At 35.6% G+C, this 22,963-nt stretch overlaps 1 protein-coding gene across 1 annotated transcript; it reads left to right on the top strand.

The window, feature by feature from the left end:
* Positions 1-2,988: 2,988 nt before the first annotated feature.
* C2H3orf85 (chromosome 2 C3orf85 homolog) lies at positions 2,989-22,742 on the top strand. The gene is made up of 4 exons (XM_033134930.1): positions 2,989-3,073; positions 3,173-3,225; positions 20,751-20,884; positions 22,329-22,742. Exons 2-4 carry the CDS (start codon positions 3,177-3,179, stop codon positions 22,416-22,418), a joined length of 273 nt encoding a protein of 90 aa, XP_032990821.1. The 5' UTR covers positions 2,989-3,073; positions 3,173-3,176; the 3' UTR covers positions 22,419-22,742.
* The last annotated feature ends 221 nt before the right edge of the window (positions 22,743-22,963 follow it).

The raw sequence follows: 22,963 nt of genomic DNA on the forward strand, positions 1-22,963 counted from the left end.
CTCCCCAACTATACCCACCTACCCATTTCATTTTCATATCATCTCATTTTCATTTTCATATCCCTCTCCTGTATCTCATGTCTCCCATCTTTTCCTCAAGGAACCAGGAATTTCAAGCAATACTTTAAATCTTTTAAAGCTAAGCCTTTCCCTGGAGAATCCAACTGTTGTTTTCGTACACATTAGACTGAAACACATGTACTTATATCTTGCTCCTGAGGAAGTCACACAGATGAAGACTCAATTACAGGTTGCAGCAGGGGAAGGAAAGCATCATAGAATGACAGAACAGCCTTTACTTCAAATCCATACCAGACTATCAAGTTTATCTCTGAGATTACCAGAACCATGGGAACAGATTGCTACGCTATGGAACCAATACTCGTACCCACCAAGCTACCTGCAGAGAAAATCTGGCTCTATTCACTCCTGCAGTTAATCTCCAGTAATGCTCTCTTTTGTTTCAGTTTAGTGAAGCATGGAAGACTTAACAAATGATGGGCTGCGTTTTGATAGTGAGCCCATAGGGCAGGGTCCCTTGATAGTTCTGCACTCTGTAAACTAGCTAGCATATTGGTGATGTTCAATAAATATCACATATTGTCAACTCTCAATTATTCAGTGTATAATGAGGAAAATGCCTTGACATGCACTGCCTCAGAGCTTAATCAAGAAGTTGTGTGATTCTGATGCCTATTATATAATAGATTGACATTTTTACTTAAATTGCTAGACTGTATACTTTGTATTAACAACATATCTTTAAATGAGTCTGATTTATTACTAGTGACAATATTAGAAATTATTAAAATTACTGAATATCAGTAATACATAATTTTTTAAGTAAGCCAGCCAGTACAGTATTCACAAATATTATGGTGACAGTCTCAAATGATGCCTGTTTAATGTTTTCTGTCCATTCAAGCCCCTTGATCTTTACCCTTGATCTTTCCTTTTTTGGAATTTTCTTTCTCCCCCAACTGGATCCATCTTCATGGAAAATTCCAACTCACCTCACTGGGAAACTTTCCCTGAAAGTATCTTCTCCCCCACAAGAAACAACTGTTTGATATATCTTTGTAACTCTAGTACTTGGAACAATGTATACTGAATGTGTTCAAAATAGATAGAGTCTAAGAAATTCCTAGAACATGGAAATTATCCAGTAAATAGTTGTTGAATAAATGAATAATACCTGAAGGTTAAAACTGTAAATTCCCCATTGTCTGTCTTTGTATATTGGTCCATGGTAGATGTACAAATCAGCAAATTAGTGGGAAAGAGGGAGGAGAAGGATAACCTGGACGATATGGGTGGCCTAGACTTCAAGATGACAATGAGTATATATATATATATATATATATATATATATATATATATATATATATATATACACAAAACCAGGTAGGATCAGTTCAACTTTCAAAGACTCTGAACTACCTACACCTAGTAAAAGAGAAAATTATCATGCAATTCGTTAAACTACATTTCCAAACCACATTAAACCGAAGGCATTACAAGATGAGGTTTTTAAATCTGCAGCAGTCACTCTAAAAATGAATACAAAAGCAGAATACATTCTTTACCATTTTAACTAATTTCTCCAGATGGATCTAGCTCCTACTTGTTAAAGAGAGACTACATTTCCTGTTTGCCCTCAGCAAGGTTTTGTTTCATTCAAAAATTGAGAAAAAAGAAAACAAAAGCTCTAGCTTCCAAAACAAAACAATATTCCACATAGAAATTCAAAAGTAGTATCTGCATTATATCAACTGGGTCTGAATCTGACATGTTGTCCCTCACTGAAGAGCCGCTTTCTGCATGTAGCACAAGACTTTACAGAAACCGTTACTCATTCTTGGCATGTAGTTGCCACGTCATTCTCTGCCTAAAGGTAAGCTAATAACCGGGGTGTCATGGGATATTCTAGGAGAGAAGCGGCACCTCTAAGAGGTTTGACCTGATAGTGATGGCACATTATACTCTGTTTTATAAATTATAACAAATCCATCTGCAGTCAAATCAGTTTAAAATTGACTCCTCTGCCAGGTGCTATGGTAAAATTTTGTTCTCATGTAGCAACTCTTTGGGAACTTCAAATAACTTCCTAAAAATAGGTGCTATCACCAGCTTGTTTTCAACAGGTTGAATGCAGTTGAATGCAGTTGAATGTTTACAAGGGTTACTATCCTCCTCCAACACACTGGCTGGCTCTTCACTTATAATGATGCTGATGATATCACTGAATCATGTCGGGCTGTACCATGCCCTCCATCTCTTCTTATCAGAATTTTATAAATGAGCATTGCATTCTTCAGAGCTTTGTAGTTTATTGGGTCTGATTGCATTGGTGGTATAAATCAGAGCAGAAACTAAGTTCAGCTAGCTCTTTGGTAAAATAAAGTTTTCTGTCCTCCCTTTTTGTTCTTCTTAAATTTTTTTTTAAATAATATTTGATTGGATTTCACATATTTTCCTTTTAACATTTATACATCATTAATATGGAAGAGACCATGGGAGCTTACAAAGGTCTATCATGTCATCTTAAAGTAGTACTTTCTAGGTATCAGGCATCAGTAATCTATGTAACTTTGCTAACAATTATCACCCAAAAACACTTTAATAAAAAAAAAAAATATCATAAGGCATCACAACTATTCACTCATTTTTTTTTAAAAAAAAGAGCTACTATGAACATTCTTGTACAGGTTTCTGTATGAATGTAAGTTTTCATTTCTCTGAGATAAACGCCCAATAGTGCAATTACTGACTTGTATGGTAATTGCATGCTCAGATTTACAAGAAACTGACAAACTCTTTTCCAAAGTGATTGTATCATTTTATATTCCCACCAGAATGTATGAGTTATCCAGTTTCTACCTTTTTTTTTTTTTTTTACATTGCATTAGTCTGGGTGAATGGCAAATTAATAAATAAATACATGGCTCATATAAGAACAGCCTGTAAAAAGTCAGTCCAAAAAGTCCAAAGGGTGAAAAGGCAGGAGTTATATAAAAAAGCAATCTCAAGCAACAGTTGCTGTCTGACTTGCCGCAGCTCCTAGGGCTTGCAGGTATGCAGCAAGTACTTCATACTCCTGGAACGTATCCAGTATGCCCTAAAACTTTGCTCAATTGGAATTAAAATAAGTAAATATTTTATTTTCAAACAGGATCATGACCTATAAAATGCTTCAAGTGGCCCTGTGTTCAACATTGCTTATAGGTAAGAACCTATTTCTTTTTTATTTATCGTGTCTTTTATAACTACTAGGTTGATAAATGACGCCTTTTGAATTTTTAAAGAAATGAACAAACATGCTTTATCCATAGACAAATTCTAAAGCACTGAGGAAACCAAACTATTGTGTCATGCTGCAGTTTTGAACATGTTAGTGTTAATTGTGTGTGTGTGATCATTTTATTTCTAATTATGTATTAACATATTAACACGTTACTGTTGCTAAGAAGTCTATTTCTTATAACTGCTGCCACGAAAGAAGTGCTGTAGTGTCCTCGAGCAAAGGAAAAAATTAAATGCCTTTGAGAATTGTAATCTTTACATAGTACCATCATGTGGAGATCCCAAGAGACTATGAATTCATTAACCTTTAGGGCAAGTAATAGCTCAGAGAAGTAGTGTTTTAAAGATAGATCAAGCAAGACACTGAAGGCCAGATGATTTACTACCAAACTGACCCAGTAATTCAGTGGCTTACATCTGAATTGAACTGAGTGATCATTTGTTTTTCTTGTAAAAACTGAAGATACTAACAAAGGTATAAATTATTTTCACAGTTAAATCTCTACAATTTATAAATACTTCTGATGAAGATGCTTGAGTCAGAATAAATTTCTACTTTGATGATAAGCTTGAGACCAATGTACTTTGCTTGAGGTACACACACACACACACACACACACACCCACAGAGACTATTAATTTGATATGTATGAGGATACGTTTATATGTGTTTGTGTATGCAAAATTAGCTTTTTTTATTCCTACACCTGTGAACAATTTTAATAAATTGTTTGAATCATCAATATTACACTTTGTATTTGGGACATGTTTAAATAAATTATTTAGAAATTCTTAGCCAAGTTATTTAAGCAATTATCATCACACCAAGTTACAGCCCATAGCGTCAGATGGAGAAAGTGAGGCTGGCTCAGTTCAAGTGTGTGCCTGAGGGGCACACTGCAAATTGAAGTCACGGGCTGGTTATAATCCATCAGTATAAAGCTTTTCCTTGACTGTTGATCCATGCAATTGACTTTCGAGTGGGTGACAGTGGATGACTGCAAGACTAAAAGCACTACATCTGGTTCACATTTACCTGTGAACACTGCAGGATCAAAAAGATTTGGCAAAAGGAAATAGTTCTGCAAAATGACTTTTATGAACTTTCTTCAGAAACAAGTTGGAATTAACTTCAATTCCAGCTGAGATATAAATATGTCTACCCATAAAGACAACTGGTTTGACTGACTTCAATAAACAAACAAACAAATAAATAAATAACTAAAATCATGTAATTGGAGTTCATGAAATAAGTTGAGATCAGAACCTAAGGACAGAGGACCACTGACATTGCTGGGTTAGCCCTTGATGTCAGGAAAGAAGCCTTTATTGCTTGTGGGCTGAGGAAACTGAAGTCTGTAGAACCAAATTCATTCGTGACATTAATAACTAGTTTAACTGACATTTCCTAAATCATATAGCTCTAAAATAGGAAATAATAGCTTGAATCAACTTGCTTCATTTCTCTTCCCTCCTTTTTTGTATAAGAATGTAGCCTATTTATCTGCGCGTCACTGGAGCCCTTGTGCTTATCACAAGAAAACAACCATTTTTAAAAGTTTGTTAGTTTTTATTTTTAAAAAGTTTTTCTCCATTACAGATTAGTTGTCTAACAAATTACTTTTGTCTAGAACTTAATTTGAAGTAAGTAGGGAAAAGATCTCATTATCCATTGTCGTAATGGGAATGCTGAAGCCAAAAATGATGACGAGCCTTACTCAAATAATTAAATTTATGAGCAGAGTCCCCAAATTATTTTATTGATTTTTCTCAAAATAGCAACTTATACACATTAGGGATGGTTCCCTGGTCAGAGAATTAGAAGTCTGAGTGTCACGATTTGATTACAAAACAAAAGGGAACAAAACAACCCTCTCTTTAGATTTAGGTCAAGAATTGCTTTCTCCTATGGTAAAACAGCAAATATTACTGCTACTATTTTAAGTCTTTATCATGTCTCAGGAGCTTTCCATACATTACCTTAGTTTAACTCTCAAAAGCACTCTAAATACAGGTATTATGTTTCCTATTATACAAAGAGGAAACTGAGGCCTAGAGAAGTTAAATGACCAAACTACACAGTTAATCAATGGTGAATGCCAGTTCACATCCAAATTCTGCATCCAGATCTTCTTTCTAGTACACAAAAAAACTGTCCCTTCTGGCAAAGCAATGCTAGGCGTGTGATATGCAGATATGGGAAAGGCAAAAGAGCACACAACAAGATTTCTTGAAAAAGTCATAGAGCAAATATTATAGCCATTGGTTCCACAAGAAAAGGTCAGGAGTTAGGGAGCTGCGTGACTTTATCTGAGGAAATGGAGCCAAACCAGGATATAAAGAAAAACTTTCTATGACAGTTCCTACTTGTGCTGAGGGTAAAAAGAAGTTCTAAACTCAACATGTTCCACCTCAATCAAACAGCCCCATTTCACATAAAGGGAAAATATGGAAAAATACACATATTGGAAAGTGTTTCACTGAGTAAGTAAACCAATTCTTAGAGTTGATGTAAAACAATTTGGAGATTCAGGCCCTTACTGTTGCCCTGTGATCAGAAATATCTATAATGTGCAAGTATGTCTCCTGGTTTTAGACAGGGGAAAATGAAACTGCCTTTGGCCTATTTTTCTAGCATAGTTCTAGCTCTTGTCTTTTGCCCCAAGTAATAAGCAAGGCCAATTTGTCTTGAAGTTTTTGGTTTGGTTTGGTTTGGTTTGGTTTGGTTTGGTTTGGTTTGGTTTGGTTTGGTTTGATTGACAAGAGCTGTGAAGCTCACATTTTCCATCCCATGACGTTGTCAACACCTCCAATCCCCCAATCCCCTCCTTTTTTGCCTCCTCCACTGTAGAAGGTCTGGTCCTTCTCAGTCAGGCCTGTAGCCCTGCAGTTTTTTGGAAAATCTATATTCCCTGATACACTTTTGGTTTCTTTTATAAGATTTTGTTCTTAATTTTACCTACTCACTTTGGCTTCAGGTTGTTTGATGCTCCGAAGAAAGTGGGTAGTGAGAAAATAACTTTGCTGGACAAAAAAAAAAAAAAAAATGTCTTTGCCTGTGACTAGATTCATTGAGCATACTGGATGTTGTAGAAAAACTATTTTCCTACTCACCTGGCATCATTTTTCGTGGCATTAGATTTGGGAATCCCATCAACACACATAGGCAGTGACTCAGAAGTTTTCACTATTAGATCTCATAAAATGCTGTCTTTCGCGAGCTACAAATTTCTCTGCATACATGATTAAAATCTAATAAGACATCTGCCAGCTCCAAAAACATCTCAGGGAAGTTCATGGCCACACTGTGAGCGTGAATGTGGATGTGCGTTTGTGTTCTGAGAGCAGGTTAAAACAGATTGAGGTTGAACTCAGTTTCTGTTTACATTTCAAAGTACTCAACACATCAGCAATTATATCATCAATAAAGGCGAAGTTCCTGAGTTAAAAGTTCAGTTACGAAAGCATTTTATTAACAGACAGTTGAATATGATGATGGGAATTTGGGAGCTGATCCCACAGTTTGGTGTGTCTGGTGTGTCTTTTCTGTTTCCCCAGTTCATATCTATCAACCCTCTTTGCGTTCGTTTTACTTCCTCTATTTATCTTGTTTCTTCTTTCCATGACTTCTCAGCTTTTGCAACCTCCCTTCTTTTTTTCTCTCCTTCCTTTGATTTCTTTTCTTAATTTCTCACTTCTTTTTTCTCTCACAACCCAAATTTCTTATCTCTCTAATTTTTATCTGAATTACAGCAAAGTGAGAGAATCCATTGTATCTTTTACCATGAATTTTTTGGTCACTGACTAAAGTGTAGAGTGAAAAGAAAAGAAAAAAAATAACTATTTCATTATTTGTGGAGAAAATTATTTGTTTAAAACAAAGAATAAAATATTCAAGTCTAAAACAATACGAACCTAAACTTCAGTATTTTAGTCTCACAAAATTATAAAATTTCTCCTGTATTTAGAGAGATCTTTAAAAATGCTACCATATTGTCAAGATGTTTGTATATCCTTTTCTCCTGATCTTCTTTTATGCTTAATTCCAAGAAGCCATTTATACTTTATTTTAGTACTTAATTCATGTACCACACATAATTGCCTGAGCACTTATTTCATATTTTTTTAAAGACTTAAGTAATTTGAGGCCAGACACTGAGACTCAGTCCAATAAAAATAGCAAATAATAAATGTTATTCTCTAATTGATTATATTGAGTACTAAGTGCTTTCTTTCAGTATCCCATACCTAAGTATTTCTGAACTTGTGGCAGGATTATAGTTATCATTCTCCCTCTCCAGTAGCAGGTATCAGGTGACACTCCAACTCTTGGTATCATCTAGCCCCTAAATGAAGGAGCTACTGTAAGCCTAGCCTGTGAACCTGGCAGATATTTTGTGTCTTCCGTCCTCCCTTAATCCCACCACGTTTACTATACAGATTTTAAAGGTTACATGAGGGAAGAAATTAATAGTCATGGCTGTTCAGGGATGACAAGCTCCTGCAGGTAGGAGTACCCTGATCTGTGCTCTACTTTTTTTTTTTCTTTGTTTCTTAGTGAGATTCTAACACAAGAGAACCGTTGGGTTCTCTGAGCCACCTTCCAACACACAGCACTCCCATTCTTTGTCCCAGTTTTGATCAAGTTGAGAAATAAACCAAAGATGATTGTGGAAGTTAATCCATTTTCTTTATTATGGAGAAAGGCTAACTTGGAAGATACAGTGCAGTGTAAGTACATAAAGAACCTGATGTCTGGACCCCAGAATTTGGCAAATTTCATATCTAATTGCAGGTTGTGGACCCAGAACAGAAACTGTGCTCTTTAAGGACAGTTCACTCTCCAGAGGAAAAAGAAAGAGGGAGCTGAACATGCCAAGTTATGCCACTTGGATTTACCAATTAAATGGGGCACTGCCCCTTTCAAGAATCAGAGTATACGTAGGATTACTCCAAATGAGCTCCCTCTGCATGGAAGAAAACAGGAAGTTGCCATCAGACTCTCCCCTTTCATTAGTAACATAAGTTTCACATTAGGCTTTGTGGTCTTTCTAGTGTGTAGGTTCCTACCACAAGCATCATTTTCATAGTTATGTGCATAATATATAGACTATTCAGTCATTTATCCACTATTAAATTTAAAGCCTCTTTTCAACCTTCCCTGGGTAATGGCAATATAGGAAATCTTTCCACTTCTAATTATATAGCTTCTATTTCTCCCATACCGCTCATGAGCCTATGATGGGCATTCATCTCTTTGTGCATACTGTGAATACATCGTTATTGTTTTGCTTCAATTATTGTCTATGTCTATTTTGACTTCTCTTTCACTTATTTCTGCCCATTTCAATGTTGAATTTCTCAGCATATAAATTCCTTATCAGTTGTAGTTGTGCCCACTTAGCATATTCTATATGCTTCTGATGACATAATACCATGAAGACAAATAAATTTTCACTTAATGATTTATTTTTTATGAATACATCCCAGTTAAAACTGTTAGAGCCAGAAGAGACCTTAGATATCATATAACGAAGCCTCATTTCATATAACAGAATATGTAGGTACAGGAATAAGAAGTGGTTTGTTAAGAAGTGAAGAATGAAATAGCCAGCTTAGATAATTGAGCTGACCAGATGGAAGAAAGAATTAGTGATATTGAAGGTAGAAATCTGGAAATGACACAGATAGAATAAGAGAGAGACTTGAGAGTTCAAAGAAATGAAAGAACTCTACAAGAACTTTCTGACCCCATCAGAAAGAGCAACATAAGAACAATGGGTATACTAGAAGGAGAAGAGAGGAAGAAAGAAAGAGTCTATTCAAACAAATAGTCAATGAGAAGTTCCCAAACCTATGGAAAGAACTGGATCCTCGAATCCAAGAAGCAAGCAGAGCACCTAATTACCTCAATCCCAACAGGCCTTCTCAAAGGCACATTGTATTGAAATTGTCAAAAATTAATGACAAAGAAAGAATTCTGAAAGCAGCCAGAAAGAAAAGCAGTAACTTATAAGGGAAAGCCCATTAGACTGTCATCAGACTTTTCAGCAGAATCCCTACAAACCAGGAGGGAATGGGAAAATATTCAAAATATTGAAAGAGAGAAATTATCAGCCAAGAATAATATATCCAGCAAAGATATCCTTTAGATATGAAGGAGGAATAGAGACCGTTCCAGACATACGGAAGCTGAGGGAATTTTCTAACACATGACCTGCATTACAGGAAATACAGAAGGAGGTTATTTGACCTGAAACAAAAAATCAAAAGAATACAAAACCATGAGTAGTATTACGAACAGACAGAAGTAGGAAATGGCAACCCCTACACAAACTAGGGCACTATACACTTAAACATAACATAAAAGGTGGAGAAGATAAAAACATTTAAAAAGCAAAAAGGAAAAAGACAACTTGCTACTGCAACTCAGAAATCAACTCACAGCATAAGTAGGGATAACTTGTGACAACAAAAACACAAAAGGGAAGAGAGCAAAGGTCTGAATATGCAAAGGGGAATGGAGATAAGAACCATGCTGAAGAAGAAGGACTACTCTACATATGAAACTTTCTTGTACATAAATTTAAAGGTAACGACTCAAAAAAAAAAAAAAAGAAATCCAGAACTGAGATTTATAACATACAAAAAGAAGAAACAGGAAAAATTCATAGAATACCACCACACTAAAATAAAAGAGAGTAACAGAAAGGGAAAGAAACAATGGTCACACCAAAATACCAGAAAACAAAAGACAAAATGGAAATAGGAAATCCTCATATATCAATAATCATCCTAAAAGTAAACAGTCTGAACTCACCAATAAAAAGGCACAGAGTACCAGATTGGGCCAAAAACAAAACCCAGTCATTGCTGCCTCCACTAGACACATCTCAGCTAGAAGGACAAATATAGACTCAAAATGAAAGGGTGGAAATCAATACTCCAAGTAAATGACATCCAGAGAAAAGTGGATGTAGTCATATTTATATCAGATGAAACAGACTTCAGGATAAAAAAAGGTAACAAGAGACAAAAACGGACATTTCATAATGATAAAGGGGACAATAAGACAAGAAGACATAACACTTGTCAATATATATGCCCCTAATCAGCAAATTATACAAAATTATATGGAGCACCAAATTATACAAAGCAACTACTAACAGAAATAAAGGAAAAAACTGACAAAAACACAGTTATGGCAGGGGACCCAAATACATCACTGACAGCTATGAATAGATCATCCAAAAAAAAAAAATAAGTAGGAAAATATCAGCCCTAAATGACACATTAAATCAAATGAACATAATGGATATTTATAGAGTACTTCATCCTAGAACACCAGACTGTACATTCTTTTCTAGTATACATAGAACATTCTCAGGGATAGACCGTATGTAGGGACATGAAACTAGTCTCAGTAAATTTAAGAAGATTGAAATCATACCAAGCATATTCTCCGATCACAAGGTTATAAAATTGGATATCAACTGCAAAAAGAAGGCAGGAAAAACCACAAGTATGTTGAGATTAAACAACGTTTTTAAAGAATGATTGGGTCAAAGAAGAAATAAAAGGAAAAACCAAAAAATACATAGAAATAAATGAGAATGAAAATACATCTTATCAAAATTATTGGGATGCGGTGAAAGCAGTAATAAGAGGAAAAATTATATAATTATAGGCCTATCTCAGGAAAGAAGGAAAACCGCAGATAAATAAGCTACCATTATACCTTAAAGAACTTGCAAAAGAAGAACAAATGAAACTCAAAGTCAGCAGAAGGAAGGAAATAATAAAAATCAGAGCAGAAGTAATGAAATAGAGAACAAAAAAAGAATTAAAAAAATAATGCGATAAAGAGCTTTTTTGAAAAGATTAATAAAATTGACAAATCCTTGGTGAGACTTGCTAAGATAAAAAGGGAAACAACACGAATAAACAAAATTAGAAATGAAAGAGGAGAAGTTACTATGGATATTACAGAAATACAAAGGATCATCCAAGAATACTATATGCGACCAAATTTAATAACGTAGAAGAAATGGACACGTTCTTAGAAACATAAAGCCTTCATAAACTGAATCATGAAGAACTGGAATATCTAAATAGACCAATCAGCAGTAAGAAAATTGAATCAGTCATCCAAAACCTTCCTAAAAGCAAAAGTCCAGGACCAGATGCCTTCACTAGTGAATTCTACCAAACATTCAAAGAGGATCTAATACCTGTCCATTCAATTTTTTCCAAAAAATTGAAGAATAGGCAATATTTCCTAATTCATTTTATGAGGCCAACATTACCCTGATACCAAAACTTGATAAGGAGAACACAAAAAAAGAAAATTACAGACCAATATCTCTGATGAGCATAGATGCAAAAATCCTAAACAAAATTCTAGCAAATCGAATACAACAATGCATTAAAAAGATTATACATCACGACCGAGTGGGGCTCATCTCAGGGCACAAAGATGGTTCAACATAAACAAATTGATCAATGTGATACACCACATAAACAAAATAAAGGATGAAAATCATATGATTATATCAATAGATGCAGTAAAAGCATTTGACAAGATACAACATCCATTTGTGATTAAAACACTTAATAAAATGGGTATAGAAGGAAAATACTTCAACATAATAAAGGCCATATAAAACAAAACCTCAGCTAATATCATAATTAACAGTGAAAAACTGAAGCCTACATTCAGTAACTAGACCGGGTTGTCCCCTATCACCACTATTATTCAACATAGTAGTGGAAGTCCTAGCCAGAACAATCAGGCAAGAGAAAGAAATAAAAGGCATCCAAATTGGGAATGAAGGAAGTTAAATTGTCACTTTTTGCAGATGACATGATGCTGTATATAGTAAACCCTAAAGACTCCACCGAAAAGCTATTAGAAACAGTAAACAAATAGAGTAAAGTTGCCGGCTATAAAATCAATGTACAAAAATTCATTGCATGGGCTGGCCCAGTGGCTCAGGCGGTTGGAGCTCCGTGCTCCTAACTCTGAAGGCTGCCGGTTCAATTCCCACATGGGCCAGTGGGCTCTCAACCACAAGGTTGTCGGTTTAACTCCGCGAGTCCCACAAGGGATGGTGGGCTGCGCCCCCTGAAACTAGCAATGGCAACTGGACCTGGAGCTGAGCTGCACCCTCCACATCTAAGACTGAAAAGACAACAACTTGAAGCTGAACAACACCCTCCTAAGATTGAAAGGACAACAACTTGACTTGGAAAAAAGTCCTGGAAGTATACACTGTTCCCCAATAAAGTCCTGTTCCCCTTCCCGAATAAAATAAAATAAAACAAAACAAACCAAAAAAAGAGGTACATTCTGGAATGCAGGAACCATATTTCAAAAAAAATCCATTGCATGCCACTGAACTTAAAATGGTTAAAATGGTAAATTTTATGATATGTGTATTCTACCACACATATAAAGATGGAAAAAAAAATATATTGCATTCCTATATGCTAACAATGAAATTTCAGAAAAAGAAATTTAAAAACACAATCTCTTTTGCAATTGCAACAAAAAGAATAAAATACCTAGGTATAAACTTAACAGAGGATCTGAAGAACATCTACACTGAAAACTAAGACATTTTTAAAAGAGATTGAAGAAGACACAAAGAAATAGAAAAACATTTTGTGTTCATGGATTGGAAGCATCAATATAGGGAAAATGGCCATATTACCCAAAGCAATATACAAAGTTAATGCAATCCCCATCAAAATCCCAATGGCATTTTTTAAAGAAATAGAATTTAAAAAATCAGATTTGTATGGAACCACAAAAAACGCTAAATAGCCAAAGCAATCCTAAGAAAAAAAGAGTAAGGCTCGAGGTATCATACTCCCTGACTTCAGCTTGTACTACAGGGCAACAATTATCAAAACTGTATCTTATTGACAGAAAAACAGACACACAGACCAATGGAACAGAACTGAGAACCCAGAAATAAACCCACATAAATATAGACAGATAATTTTCAACAAAGAAGCCAAAAACATACAATTAAGAAAAGACAGCCTCTTCAATAAATGGTGTTGGAAAAATTTGAAAGCCATGTGTAAAAGAATGAAACTACGCTGCTATCTGTCATCGTGTATAAAAATTAACTCAAAATGGATCAAAAACCTAAACATAAGACCTGAAACAGTAAACTGCATAGAAGAAAGCATAAGTATTAAACTTATGGACCTTGGGTTCAAAGAGCATTTTATGAATTTGACCTCAAAGGCAGGGGATGTAAAAGCTAAAATGAATGAATGGGACTATATTAAACTAAAAAGCTTCTGCACAGCAAAAGAAACCATCGACAAAATAAAGAGGAAACCAACCGAATCGGAGAAGACATTTAAAAACACCTCCGATAATGGGCTAACATCCAAAATATATAAGGAACACATACAACTCCACAAAAAAAAGACAAAACAATCGAATTAAAAAATGGGCAGAGGACTTGAACAGACACTTCTCCCAAGAAAACATACAAACGGTCAACAGATATATGAAAAAATGTTCAACTTCTCTAGCTATTAGAGAAATGCAAATGAAAACCACAATGAGATATCACCTCACTTCTGTTAGAATGGCTATCATCAACAAGGCAAATAGTAAGTGTTGGAGAGGCTGTGGAGAAAAAAGACCCTCATACACTATTAGGGCAATTTACACTGGTGCAGCTGCTATGGAAAACAGTATGGAGGTTCCTCAAAAAATTAAGAATAGAATTACCATATGACCCAGCAATCCCTCTTCTGGGTATCTTCCCCAAAATCTGAAAACATTTATCCCTAAAGATGTATGTACTCCGATGTTCACTGCAGCATCATTTACAGTGGCCAAGACACGGAAATAACCTAAGTGTCCTTTGATAGATGACTGGATAAAGAAGATCTGGTATATATACACAGAATGCTACTCTGCCATAAGAAAAGATGAAATAGTGCCATTTGTGACAAAACGGATGGAACTTGAGATTATTATGCTCAGTGAAATAAGTCAGAAAGAAACACTCAAGAACCACAATTTCACTCATATATGGGATGTAAAACTGAAAGCAACAAAGGAACAAGACAAACAAAGAAATAAGAACTCATAGACACAGACAACAGTTTAGTGGTTACCAGAGAGTAAGGGAGTGGAAGGTGGTAGATGAGGGTAAAAAAGATCAAATATATGGTGATGGAAAGAGAACTGACTCTGGGTGGTGAGCACACAATGCGATATATAGATGATGTATTACAGAATTGTACACCTGAAATCTATGTAATTATACTAACCATTGTCACCCCAATAAATTTATTTATTTATTTTTTTAAAGTGGCTTGGTGACTAGTCACTGCCCGAGCCAGGATAAAATTTTGGCTCTCTGATCCTCTTTGGCTTGCGTAAATAGAGGTATGATCTTGAATATCCCCATATTCTGAAGTATCTGCCTTATTTCTATTGTATAGAATTTTCTGCAGAGAATATCCTAGAAAGATTTAGATAGTAGAACTAAGCTTGACAGTTCTTATTAAAACTGACTATAATACAGAATGAAAAGAAGAAGGTTATGTAGGGAGTTGGAAATAAAGAGAAAAAAATATTTTTAAAGCTTATGATTATAAAGTTTTAAAAAAGGCATTATCTGGCTAATATTGCCCACATTAAAAACAAACAAACAAACAAACAAAAACTCTGCCACTTAAAAGCCAACAAAGTAGTAAAAGTCAGTGTTCAGTTTTCAAGCCCCAACTGTATTATATATTATATAAGCTTACAAACACAAAACTGTGATCTTGCTCTCACTAACTTTCAAGGTTGATCAGACAGAATGAAAAAGGGAGGAGAAATTTCTGAAGCAGAGAGGATAATAGCATGCCCTCCTATATTACGTACATTTTTATTTCCAGCCCTGCCATTGACTTACTATGTGACCTTGAGTAAGTCATTTCATCTCCATGTGTCAATTTTCTCATTTGTAAAGCAGGATAATAAATACTACTTTCTGTCTCTCTCCTGGGTTATGTTATTATCACCATCAATTAATATTTATTGGATGCTTGTTGGGCGCATAATGCTAAGGTAAGAGCTTTGTTCTGGGGGTGGGGGTGGGAGCTGGAGGAGATTGTATCAGTGAAACATTTTCCATGACCAAAAAAAAAAAAAAAAAAAAGATTTACAAAAGACAGAATTATTAGAGCTTAAAATAGTTAGGGCTTATATTTTAAAGCATGCTTCTTGGCCACGATTTATGTAATAACAGTTTTTTCATAGTGATTGTACAATGCACCAGGATAATGATGGTGCAGAATACTGGTTTTACTTTTGGATGATTTCAAGTAACACTATCTTAAGAATTACTATCCTTACTTTATCTAGCTGTAAATTATTTCCAAGTATAATTTATTTAGAAATATTCATTCGATATTGATGTCATTGGATCTACTTTATCTAGTAATTTCCCTTTTAAAAAAATAAAATAAAAAACAAAAAAAAACGTTTTTTTTAAACAGAATAAATACACATTCAATATGTATTACTGCATAACACCTTTTCTTCCAAGGGAATGAGGAGAAATCTGAAAAGCCACCTATTAAAACATTTCAGCTAGAACCAAAACTTTAGTGCTGGTCCGTCCACACTAGTCAGCCCAAATGAATGAAAGTTCCCTATTTCCTCCAAATCCATCCTGTCTTCCAATCCCATCCCTCTGCTACCTATCTAATTCAGTTCCTTCTTATCTCTCATATGGACTATTCAAAGAGCCTCTGACCTTGTTTCTCACTCAATTCTCTTCCTTTTACCATCTACCCTCCACACCACTGCCAAAGAAGTTTTCAAAAGTAAATCTGTGAATGGATAAACAAAATATTGGCATATACATGCAAAACATTACTCAGCCTTAAAAAGGAATGAAATGCACCATATGCTACAGCATTCATAAACCTTGAAGATATTATACTAAGTGAAATAATTTAGACAACAAAGGTCAAATTATTACATGATTCCTCCTATATAAGGTACCTAGAATAAGCAAATTCATAGAGACAGATAATAAATGGTGGTTACCAGGGGCTGGGGAGAGGATAAAGGGAGTTATTGTTTAAAGAGTGCAGAATTTCTATCTGAGACAATGAAAAAGTTCTGGAGATAGTAGTGATGGCTGCACCATATTGTGAATGTACTTGATGTCATGGAATTGTACACTTAAAAATGGTTATGGCTAAAATGGTAAGTTTTATGTTATGTATATTTTATCACAATAAAACAAAAAATTTCAAAGTACATCCTGTCATTTTCTGGTTCAGAAATGATAACTATTTACAGAATAAAGTCCAAACTGCTTGGTAGGACTGTAATAATCCATCAACATCAAGCTCCAGCTCGTCTTTCCAATATTATCTTTGACACATCTATACCACAATGGTACATTTGGCAAAGTGAGGGTCACTGAACCTGAGTCTTACCTTGCACTGTTCCTGGGCTTTCCAGTCTCCTTCACTCTGGAATACAGGCTCTTTGCTGCCGCTCCCTTCCTCCTCACTGTGGAAACCTTACATATACTTTGATGCTCAGCTCAAAACCAATTTCTCTGTGAGGCGTCCATGCCAATATCATAATTTATCACTCTCCTTTTGGATGGTCTAGTCACAATATGTCTTCTTATAATTATTTATGAACTCCTATGTGAATTCCTTAGTGACAAGGGTTATTTTTTTTTCAATTAAAGTTTATTGGGGTAACAATTGTTAGTAAAGTTACATAGATTTCAGGTGTACAATTCTGTATCACATCATCTATAAATCCCATTGTGTGTTCGCCACCCAGAGTCAGTTCTCCTTCCATCACCATATATTTGATCCCCTTTACCCTCATCCCTCCTCCCTCTCCCCTTACCCTCTGGTAACCACTTTACTGTTGTCTGTGTCTATGAGTTTTTGTTTCTCATTTGTTTGTCTTGTTCTTTTGTTGTTTTTGGTTTGTATACCACATATCAGTGAAATCATATAGTTCTCTGCTTTTTCTGTCTGACTTATTTCGCTTAGCATTATAATCTCAAGATCCATCCATGTTGTCACAAATGGTCCTATTTCATCTATTCGTACCGCCGAATAGTATTCCATTGTGTATATATACCACAACTTCTTTATCCATTCATCTATCGAAGGACATTTTGGTTGTTTCCATGTCTTGGCCGCCGTAAATAAAGCTGCAATGAATATTGGAGCACACGTGTCTTTATGTATAAATGTTTTCAGATTTTGGGTAGATACCCAGGAGAGGGATTGCTGGATCATACGGTAATTCTATTTGTAATTTTTTGAGGAACCTCCACACTGCCTCGCATAATGGCTGCACCAGTCTGCATTCCCACCAACAGTGTATGAGGGTTCCTTTTTCTCCACAGCCTCTCCAACACATGTTACTATTTGTCTTGTTGATGATAGCCATTCTGACTGGGGTGAGGTGATATCTCATTGTGGTTTTTATTTGCATTTCTCTGATGATTAGTGATGTTGAGCATTTTTTCATATGCTTATTTGCCATTTGTATGTCCTCTTTGGAGAAATGTCTCTTCAGGTCCTCTGCCCATTTATCAATTGGGTTGTTGTTTTTTTGTTGCTGAGTTGCATGAGTTCCTTGTATATTTTGGATATTAGCCCCTTATCGGAGGCACTGGTTGCAAAAATCTTCTCCCATTCAGTTGATTGCCTCTTTATTTTGTCGATGGTTTCTTTTGCTGTGCAGAAGCTTTTAAGTTTCATATAGTCCCATTCATTTATTTTAGCTTTTACTTGACAAGGGTTATTTTTGTTTGTTGTTTATTTTTCCATGCAATGGTGATTATCAGAGCAGGGACTTGGGTGAGGGAAGTGGAGGTCTTATGGCACAAAATTTGTGAAAGCCTGAGAGTGAGTTCCTTCTTATATTGTATGCCCTAGTCGCCTCGCTTGCCTCATCCTAGTCTCAAGTCTGGTGATTAGCAGTTTCCTTGATATTTGTAAGTGTTTTTAATACATTGTATTCATTGTCTACTATGGCATAACTAATTTTCCCAAATCTTAGCAGCTTAAAACAATAAACATGTATTATTTCACAGTTTCTGAGGGTTAGGAATTTGGGAGTAGCAGAGGTCAATGATTCTGACTTAGGATCTGTCATGAGGTTGCAGTTAAAGATGTTAGTGGGGGCTGTGGTATCTGAAGACTTGACTGGAGAGTAGCATCAGGTTCCCAGGGATCTCACTTACATGGTTGTTGGTAGAAGGTTTTAGTTCCTTGACATGTGGACCTCTCCCTCAGAGCTGCTTGAGTGTCCTTCCCTTGGAGCAAGTGACCCAAAAGAGGGGCAAAGCAGAAGGCATAATATATTTTATGTCCTAGTAACAGCAATCATACACTGTCATATCCATGGTACCTTGGTTACACAGGTCATCACTACTCAGTGAGAGAAGAGGCCACAAAGGATATGAAGACCAGAAGGCAATGAGTGTTCTTTAGAGACAATCTTAGAGAATGGCTTCCACAGCCATTCTGATTTGATTGTATTGAATTAGATTCCATAGCAGCAGGCGAGTATAACTTCTGGCATCTGTTACTAATATGTTCTGAAGTTGACGTTTGTCTTTTATTTTTAAATCATTGAATAAATACAATTGCTAACTTTTTAAAAATGGAGACGATTGTCTGAGTCATTTTTCAATCCTCCATTAGTAGTACAATGTTTTGTACCCAGAAGTGTCCTGATTGATGTACAGTATCCATGGAGGCTGTTCATTCTCAATAGGTACTCATTTAGAACTAGAGCTTACTGGATTGACAAATTAAACTGAAATAATGGAGCTAATAACTACAACTCTGCTTAGAGCTCAAGGCCAAGCTTAAAAAAGCATGAGATCCTAGGCAATGTGTAAATAATGATTCTTTCCTTTTTTCTATAAATGTGTCAGACTTTTGTTGTGGTGGTTGTTGTTGCTGTTATCTGACCCCAAGCATTCCTGTCTCTTAGTTAATATAGTGCACTGGCTCTGAAGGGAGAATTCTATCTCTCCCTCCTACTAGCTGTGTAGCCTTGAACATATTTTTTAACTTTTCTGTGACTTAGTTTCCATGTCTGCAAAAGTAAAATGATTGACCGTGCTACTTCTTATGTTTTTTTTGCATTAAATAAGGTAATTCAGGCAATGTATTGAGTACCATGCTCAATAAATATTAACTAATATCGTTAATATTTGTTTTCAGACATTGGTCTTATAGATTCCGTATGACTTTTGCTCTCATCATTCCTCCATCTTAAAATTAAAAGTCTTGCCCCTTCTCCTATCAGGCTAATTTAATCTTTTCTTCAAGGAATAGGTCAAGCAATTGTCCTTACCATGAACATGTCTGCTTGTGCCCCAGTGCTCAATAACGCCATCTTCTGCAAAATGCCCTGAGCACAATCAAATCCCGTGTTGACTTGTTTTGTTTCGTATCTTGGACCCTTCAAACCCTTTAGAGGAGAGCTTTCATATTTCAGAGCTCACTGTGACCCTGGTCCATACAGAGTATAGGTCAACAGAGGCCTGTTAATGCTGAAGCTGTAGAGTGCCTAACATAACGTTATTTATAGTAGATTTGTAATAAATGCTTCTTTATCACAAGCAATAAACAGATTATATTGTTATCACATATAGGTCAGGAGTGTGTTTGCCTTTATATTGATTCAAGTTACAACTCCGAACCTGATTATTAGGAATAAAAACACATTATAGACTGTTATAATTTTAAGATCTTAAAGAAGTCTGGATTTTTTAAAACCAATTTTTTTTTCCTTAATCCTGGAGTGAAAAGGAGATAGAAAATGCAAGCCTGTTGATTTAATGATGGCTCTATCAATACTAATGATTTTAACTACAGTGCCAGATTTGGGGGCAGTGTCTACTTCAAACTGAAAGATATATTCTATTTCAGAAAACTAGGAAAACAAGAATAATATTGTTGACTGCCAGGTTTGAGCTAGATGGTTTATATCCATTAATTTAACCAATCCTTACAATGCAATGTTATTTTGTTACTGTGTTGTTGTTGTTGTTGTTATCATACCTCTTTACATAGAAGAAAATAGAGCTCAGAGAAATTAAGCAACTTGCAAAAAAAAGTGACAGAGCTGGAATTTGAATCCAGATCTGTGGCCTCCCATGCATGTACAGAAGCTCTGAAAATCTTTTCCACCCACCACACAGCACTGGCTTTCATGCTGTATACAACATAGAGTGCACATAGGGTGGGAACAGTATGATGGCGGCAAAGGGCTAAGTAGTAGCCACCTCCCTCAAGCCGGGGTTTCCTTCTCATGCATCCATCCTTCCAAAGACCACAGCTGTGTCTGTTTAAGAGGAAATACTGATGTAAACTGTTGGCCTAAAAGATGCTATGCTCTTGAACTCTGAATTACAGGAGCATTAGGAGCACCATTTTTGTTGGAAGACCCAGCAAACCAGTTTCTACATCTCAAAAGACACATATATTTGCAGGATTACTGGGACCCAGCTCACAATCCGAATCTGTGGGAAAACACATTGGCTGATCAGGTATTTGCATGAGAAACAAATGGCCTTTCACCACCTATCTTTTTAAATAGACATCCCATCAGCTGGCATTCACATACCACCAGCCTAGCCCTGATTTTTCCTCTCAATCTGTCGTGAGCTATACCTACCCTTTCCTCTCCATAAAATGTCTTTCATCGGTAAACTCCACCTCCTCCTTCAAGACTAAGATCAAATATTCCTTTCTTTCTGAAGCTTTTTCCTTTTTTCCAGGAAGCATTTGTCCTTCCTTTTTCTCTCCCATTTGTATGCAGTTTATATGTGAATAGCTCACAAAATGTCATACTGGAACTATATGTTTCGTGCACCCAACCTCCCTATCTCCTTACAAATAAGGTGCATGTCTTATCCATCAAAATAATTATTCTCAGGAGCTACCAAAATAACTGTTATGTAGTCGAGTCTCAGTAAATTATTACATGTTTGGGGAGGTGGATGGATGGATGATTGTAGTTACATTTTAGTTCCCTCTCAGTTGTTCAGCAGCTAATTTCCCTCTGTGATAATTATCCAAGCCTTTAATGTCATTTCTTCATCTGCTTGCCTTTTGTACATTTTTCTATTCATTTGTATTCTCACTCCAAGAGAAATAAAGAAAACAACTTGCGTTAGCCAGTTTTATTCCATGTTTACCTTCTTGATAAAAGATATTGAAATTCCAGGACAAATGAAATTGCAGAATTATCTGAGGATTTCAATCAGTCATGATTTCTCTCTTACAACTTAGCAATTTAGAAAAAGAAGATGTATAACAAATTAATTAATTAATTCCTTCAGTGATTTGTTCTTTCTTTGCATATGTATTAGGCTCTTACTGCCACCAAGCATGAGGGTTATAAAAAGTCATTGAAAAATTGAATGTCATTGTTTTCCTGGGGCTTGGGTCCTCTCCTTACTCCGCATAGCTGAGTTTTAACTGGTCTACCAGGATTAGCTTGGTTCTGCTTAGCATTTGCTGATGAAAACCACCAGCTTGAATAATGCATCTAGTTTTATGCCCATTTCTCTCTAACAGGCATAATTTAGAGGTAGTAAAATAAGCCATTTGTTTATTCGGCAAATTAAATTATTATATAGACTGGAAGACTGTGTCTTCTTTCTGGAATATTAAGATTTTCAAGTATACTCCTGACTATAATTGTAGACTAGTGCTGTGATCAACTGACAGATACTGCAATGTAATAAGATTCTACTTCGCTTCATACTGTGGCACCACAAATAATGCAAAAAAATTTCAGCATTGAAGTAAACAGATCACTAAAAGTGTGGAAACCAACTAAAAGTGTGGAAACCAAACCTTAATTAGTATTATTTTTCCATTGTATTTCTCTCAATCTTTTAGGAATATCTATATGATAATCAGAATAATTGATACAACATGTGTTCTGCACTCAGAAATCATGACTTGAGTTTCCTTTTGTTGCAGGCTTGTGAAACATGGACTGCTTTGAAAACGACAGCACAGTATTATTTGAATATGAATACCTTTACCTCTGACATGCCTACTGCCCAGTAAATGTGCTTTGCTGATTATAGTAGGAGAACAAAAAATATGCGAGTCAGCATGGCAATATACCAAAACCACGGGCTTTGGAGACCTGAAGGAAAACACATGTCGTTTACTAAATTATTTATTACGTCTGTCTCATGAGCTGTTGAAAGGAGTAAATATAAAAATCTATTTATAGACCTAGAATTAGAAATTCTCCACAAATAGTAAATAAAATGAACTAAAATAACAAAAGACTATAGAGCTAACATTTACCAAAAGGGGGCTTTTATGGGAAAAGGAAATCAAAAACAAAAAACAGTGTCATTAAAACTTTTTGTTCATAGCTCATGCTATCTATTGGCTGTTCTTTGTTAGTTCATTTTTTAATTCTAGGAACAGGTATCTCTTAAATGGAGGTCCTCTCCTCTTTTCTTCAATACTTTTCACTGTCTAAAGCCAGGCCAAGACATGGAAACAACCAGTGACCATTGATAAATGATTAGATAAAGAAGAACATATATACAATGGAATATTACTCGGCCATAAGAAAAAGATGAAATATTGCATTT

The sequence above is a fragment of the Rhinolophus ferrumequinum genome, chromosome 2, assembly GCF_004115265.2.
Source record: "Rhinolophus ferrumequinum isolate MPI-CBG mRhiFer1 chromosome 2, mRhiFer1_v1.p, whole genome shotgun sequence".
NCBI classification, from domain to species: Eukaryota; Metazoa; Chordata; class Mammalia; order Chiroptera; family Rhinolophidae; genus Rhinolophus; species Rhinolophus ferrumequinum.